This window comes from Mustela erminea, chromosome 9, assembly GCF_009829155.1.
Source record: "Mustela erminea isolate mMusErm1 chromosome 9, mMusErm1.Pri, whole genome shotgun sequence".
Lineage (NCBI taxonomy): Eukaryota > Metazoa > Chordata > Mammalia > Carnivora > Mustelidae > Mustela > Mustela erminea.
The window spans coordinates 97,602,300-97,607,803 of NC_045622.1; the positions used below are offsets into that span (position 1 = coordinate 97,602,300).

At 40.9% G+C, this 5,504-nt stretch overlaps 1 protein-coding gene across 1 annotated transcript; it reads left to right on the forward strand.

Annotated features, from left to right (window-relative positions):
* The first annotated feature begins 3,839 nt into the window (after positions 1-3,839).
* LOC116599374 (olfactory receptor 4C3) lies at positions 3,840-4,820 on the forward strand. Its single transcript, XM_032359188.1, has one exon. The coding sequence runs from the start codon at positions 3,918-3,920 to the stop codon at positions 4,818-4,820; it is 903 nt and encodes a 300-aa protein (XP_032215079.1). The 5' UTR covers positions 3,840-3,917.
* The last annotated feature ends 684 nt before the right edge of the window (positions 4,821-5,504 follow it).

Sequence of the window (5,504 nt, forward strand, 5' to 3'; positions counted from 1 at the left end):
AGCCACCCAGGTGCCCTGAGATTTGTAAGAGTTCTTTGTATTTTTTATATCAGTCCTAGTTCTGAGAAGCAGAAGGTAAGACAGAGTAGATGTGCAAGAGATTTACTGGGGAAACACTAGTGAGGGAAGGTGGGAGGAACCATCCAGAATGACACAGATCCCACTCTGTAATGGAGAGCTGAGAAAAGGAAGAAAGAAGCTTTTGAGCTTCATTGCAGTTCTAAGAAACAAGACTTAGGGAGTTCTTGAACTAAAATGAAGAATAGTGGGGTGGCTCAGTAGGTTAAGTGTCTGACTCTTGATTTCAGCTTGAGTCATGGTCTTGGGGTCCTGAGATTGAGCTCTGCATCAAGCTGGGTCCTCAGTGTGGGACCTGCATGAGATTCTCTCCATCTGCCCCTCCTGCTTAAAAGACAGTGATCTTCTTCTCTCAGTTTTAAGGGGGAAGATGAAAGACCTGTGCCTAAAACATAGAAGATGTTCAGTAAATGCTGTTGATTCTTCCTGATGTTCTTCAGTCAGCAATTTTTCTAAGGACACTGACCCTCCAGTATGAGTTCTTTAAATATCCTAATTCCCCTTTTCTCTTGATGATTTATACTTTTTCTTTCAAGACAGCAGAAGGACATCGGGCACTTCTAAGAGGTACAGGAGAAGTCACTTCCTTTTGAGGCCAAAATTCTATTCAGGGAACTAATTAAATGATGGTGCTAACATTGCTCTGATACATGAAGGAAGCACAAGCTCTACACTGCTTCTGCAAGTGATCCTGTGAGGGAGAATTATTCTCCCTTAGAAAGGCAGAAGCCATATGGCACTGACAGTCCCTGTGCTATCACTCCCAACTCCCATATAAAAACCCTGTCCAGTAGAAGGAGAAAGCTTTTCCCTGAGACTGTGCTGGTGAATATCCTTAGCAGAAAGCAGAGCTAATGATCCTGCTCCTCCCTCTAGAGAAGGCAGGTAATAGAAGGTGGTAGTTGCATTGGAAAGGGCTCAGGTTGGGGTACCAATCTGGGTTCCAGCTGCCCCTCTGCTACGGGTCACTCATGTGACCTTGAATCAGTGCATCTAGTCTCTCTTAGTCTAAAATCCACCATCTTTAGAATTGACAATTGAAAAAAAAATGATTGTAAATGCCATCAGGTTTGTAAGCAGATAAAGGGGAAACGGATGACAGAACAAATTCCCAGCTGCTTATAAATGAATGACCATCTTTTGGGTTCTCACCTCTTAATAGTCTAAGAAACCTTCAGCTCAGATGAGTTTTGGTAATCAATAGCAACTGCCCAGTCTGTGCTTTATCTCAATGGATAAACCAATTCTAATCTCATCCAGGAGTTTAATCATGTGAACAGTGAAATTTGGGATGATATGCTTGGAGCTGGTCTGATGATCCTCTAAGAGCTCTTCCGCATCCACCTTTCCATGGTGGTAGGGTGTAAAAACAAAGCACAACACAAAACCTGGAGACTTTTTGTCCTCATATCCAGTCAATGTAAATTTTTCATAATCTGTTTTTTTTTTTTTTTTTTTTTTTTAAGTGGCTGTCTTTGACTCAGGTCACGATCCCAGGGTCCTGGCATCGAGCCTGCTTTGGGCTCTCTGCTCCAGGGAGCCTGCTTCTCCCTCTCCCTCTGCCTGTGCTCTGCCTACTTGTGCTCTCTTTGTGTCAAATCAATCAATCAATCAATCTATCTTAAAAAGAAAAAGAAAAATGCAACTCAAAACTTCAGTAGAATGATTTTACTAAAATTCTCATTACTTTCCACAACACAATTTTGTTTCTCATGGGTAACTCAAGGAGGAGATGATGACTTCTTTTTCTTCTGGCTAGCTTTTAATAAATAATTTACTTAATAGATCGCAGAGATGAATCAGCTTAACATTTTAATTTTGGGGCATATAAATTCATTATTTGGATGAATTCTGTGCTATTCATATCTGTTTCCATTTTCTCTGTGTTCTTTATGAGGATCAGTATTAGGGTTTTTTTTTGTATTTATAATATTATAGTTTTGAATATAATTAGTTATGCCTAATATAATTCAGTTAGTTTTGAGTTCATTCACTTAGGCCCTTGAGTCCTTAAGTTACATGAAGAGTTTGTTACCCACGGAGTTGATGATGGTGATTTCAGAGAAGCCATTTATTGGATTTTTATCCTATCCAGGCTCCATAGAAACACTCAGCATGCCCTGTTCTCATCTACTGCTCTCTGCAACCATAGGGTATAGCAGTTCTTTTATTTTCGTTTTTTATAGATAAGAACATTGAAGCTTTGAGAAGTTGTTCTCAGTTAAATGGCCAACAACAGGCAGAGCAAGGAGTCAAACCCAGATTAGTTTAAGTGACAGTGTAGTTCCAGGAAGCCCACAGAATCTGTAACAAGATTCCCTGGCTGCAAGCCCCAGCTCTGCCCCTTACTAGCTGAGTATGCTTCTGTGAGTTGCTAATGTGTGTCTCATTTTCTTGCTCTGCAAAAGGAGGTTGAAAACAGTAATCTACCTCATGGGGATAATGAGAGGCTTAAAGGAGCTGATATACAAAAAGCAGTTAGGGTAGTGCTTGGCAAAAACTACATGCTACCCAGGTGTTTGCACTTATCACCACTGTCTGTCCTCTTGGCCATAATGTTCTGCTCTGAAAAGGCTCCCATCAGACATGCCACTTGCAGAAGCTACATTTGCCTTCTTGAACCAAAACTGAGAGAGAGAAAAAGCAGGCAGCTTCTTGATGAACACAGAAATCTTCTCCCCAGTGTTTCTTAGATCTGGGTGTCTCTTCCTCTGACACCTAATGATTCTACCTTAATTCTTATTATACAGAGCATCAGATCTTCAGCAGTTTGGAAGATTCAGCTACTTTAAAGAGACCTATATTTCCAGGAAAACCATAGGTTGGTGGTGTGTGGAGTTGGTGTCAGTTTTTTTGTTTAAAACTATTAAGATAGGCACAAGAATTTCCTTACTATCATTCGGAGAATAAAAGGTGAGTAGGAATATTCTGCCAGGTGAATTTATAGCTGGTTATGATGGGGTATCTGCTCTCCCTACCCTGCCTGGTAGCTTCCTTTAATGAATAGGCAGATTCTCATTACTTAACAGGATCTTTCATTGGTAATCACTGAACTTGTACTTTGAGTCCTCCCCATAAATGCAGAGGGACTAGTAACTTTTAGCTAGAATGATTGCTATTATATCTTGGACATTATTTTGCCCCTGCCATGGGTTCAGAGTAGGAGGAGATGGGTGAGGAGAGAAATGGGAAGTTGGGGAGGTTTCTGTTTGCCGTTAGTCAGCTTTTGAGTTCTGTCAGTTCTGTGAGTTCTGAAGCAAGACTGTGAAAGTTTTGCTTCAGTTTGTTTTACTTCAGTTTGCACTGCCATCAGAAACACTGACAAAAAGCATAACAAACCTCACTGAAAAGTTCAAGAAGAAAGTTTTAATTCAAAGGGTGTGGACTCTATGTGCAGAGATTTCAGGAGCTCCTAATATACTTGGTTTTCTCAAGTGACATTGTATCTATGTGGAAACCTTCTGTAAATTTTCAGATGAATTAGAAAATTACAAGCTGAATTAGAAAATCAATGTCTGCCAAACGTTCAGTTTCTGTAGCAATGAAACTAATTTAAAATTTAGATAATTCAATTTAGATATTTTCATGTAATAACTTAGGTACCTACTGCCCATTGATGCTAAAGTTAACAAGAGACATGCTCACATTTAGAGATTAACAAAGAGAATTGGTACAAGAATTTTGGAACAGAAAGTGTTAGGAGAGACAAAGGGAAGTGGAGGCATCCCCAAAAAACCTCGCAACACCTCTTCCCCCTTGTAATTCTGTTAAAATTGTGTTTCTCCCTTGACTTTATAGGCAGGAGCATACGTGCATTCTCCTCCTTGGACTCTGTGGAAATGCCGCACAATATCACAGAATTTTTCATGCTGGGACTCTCACAGAATGCACAGACACAGAGGGTCCTCTTTGTGGTTTTTTTGATCATCTATGTGGTCACGGTGTGTGGCAACATGCTCATTGTGGTCACCGTTACCTTCAGTCCCACACTGGCTTCCCCCATGTATTTTTTCCTGGCCAACCTATCCTTTATTGACACCTGTTACTCTTCCTCTATGGCCCCTAAACTCATTGCTGACTCATTGTGTGAGGGGAGAGCCATCTCTTTTGAGGGCTGCCTGGCTCAGCTCTTTGGAGCCCATTTTTTGGGAGGTGTTGAGATCATCCTGCTCACAGTCATGGCCTATGACCGCTACGTGGCCATCTGCAAGCCCCTGTACTACATGACCATCATGACCAGGCATCTCTGTGCCCTGCTAGTGGGCGTGGCTTGGCTGGGAGGCTTCCTGCATTCACTGGTTCAGCTCCTCTTGGTCCTTCAGCTGCCCTTCTGTGGCCCTAACGTGATCGATCACTTTGTCTGTGACTTGTATCCATTGCTAGAACTCGCCTGTACGGACACTTATGTCATCGGTGTGCTGGTGGTCGCCAACAGTGGTGTGATCTGCCTGTTGAACTTTCTCATGCTGGCTGTCTCCTACATTGTCATCCTGCATTCCTTGAGGTGCCATGGTGCAGAGGGGAGACGCAAAGCCCTATCTACCTGTGGGGCCCACTTCACTGTTGTTGCTCTGTTCTTTGTGCCGTGTATATTTACTTATATGCGACCATCATTTACTTTGTCCATAGACAAAAACATAGCAGTATTTTATGGTATTCTGACACCTATGTTGAATCCAGTCATTTATACCCTGAGAAATGAAGATGTAAAAAATGCCATGAGAAAGCTCTTCACTCAGTGAGAAGGTGAAGGTGTGTAATGAGTGGTAAAGCAGGAAAGAGAAATGACTTTATTTCTGTAAGTGGAACAAACCTGGACTTGTTTTTATTATGGAATATCACATTATTCCATGTTATCTGTTCATCTTCGTAGACTTCTATGGTTTAGTCTTTTCACTATAATTGCATAATTTTGAGACATATATGGCAGGAATGATTATTTTCTCTGTTTTAGAAATGAAACTTTGTCTCATGTGATTAATTGATTACTTAAGGTTAGCTGGTTTTAAAGTACCTAAGCTAGAACTCAAAATCAGTTATTTTTAATCCATCATCCAGATCTTTCAAAAGCAACCATGTTATATCAGTCTAGTCTGTGTTGTAATTGAGCTGTAGAAATGTGAGACAAAATACAACTTAAGGTAAATCATTTCATGCTTAGCCTTGTACAGCAGCCTGTGTCCATCTGGATAAGGCTTCTATTCCTTCTCATCACCCTGTATGACATCCTTGGCATAGGTGCTGTTTTATAAGACTCTTAGCTCGGGAGACAGATGCACCTGACTTTTTTATTTTCCATGCTTACTTGTGACATGATCTCTAATAAGTGACCAAACTTCCTCTTTTAAAAAAAAGATTTCATTTATTTGAGAGAGAGAGCATGAGAGTGATTTTTTAGAATGTGTGAGCCAGGGAGGTAGGCAGAC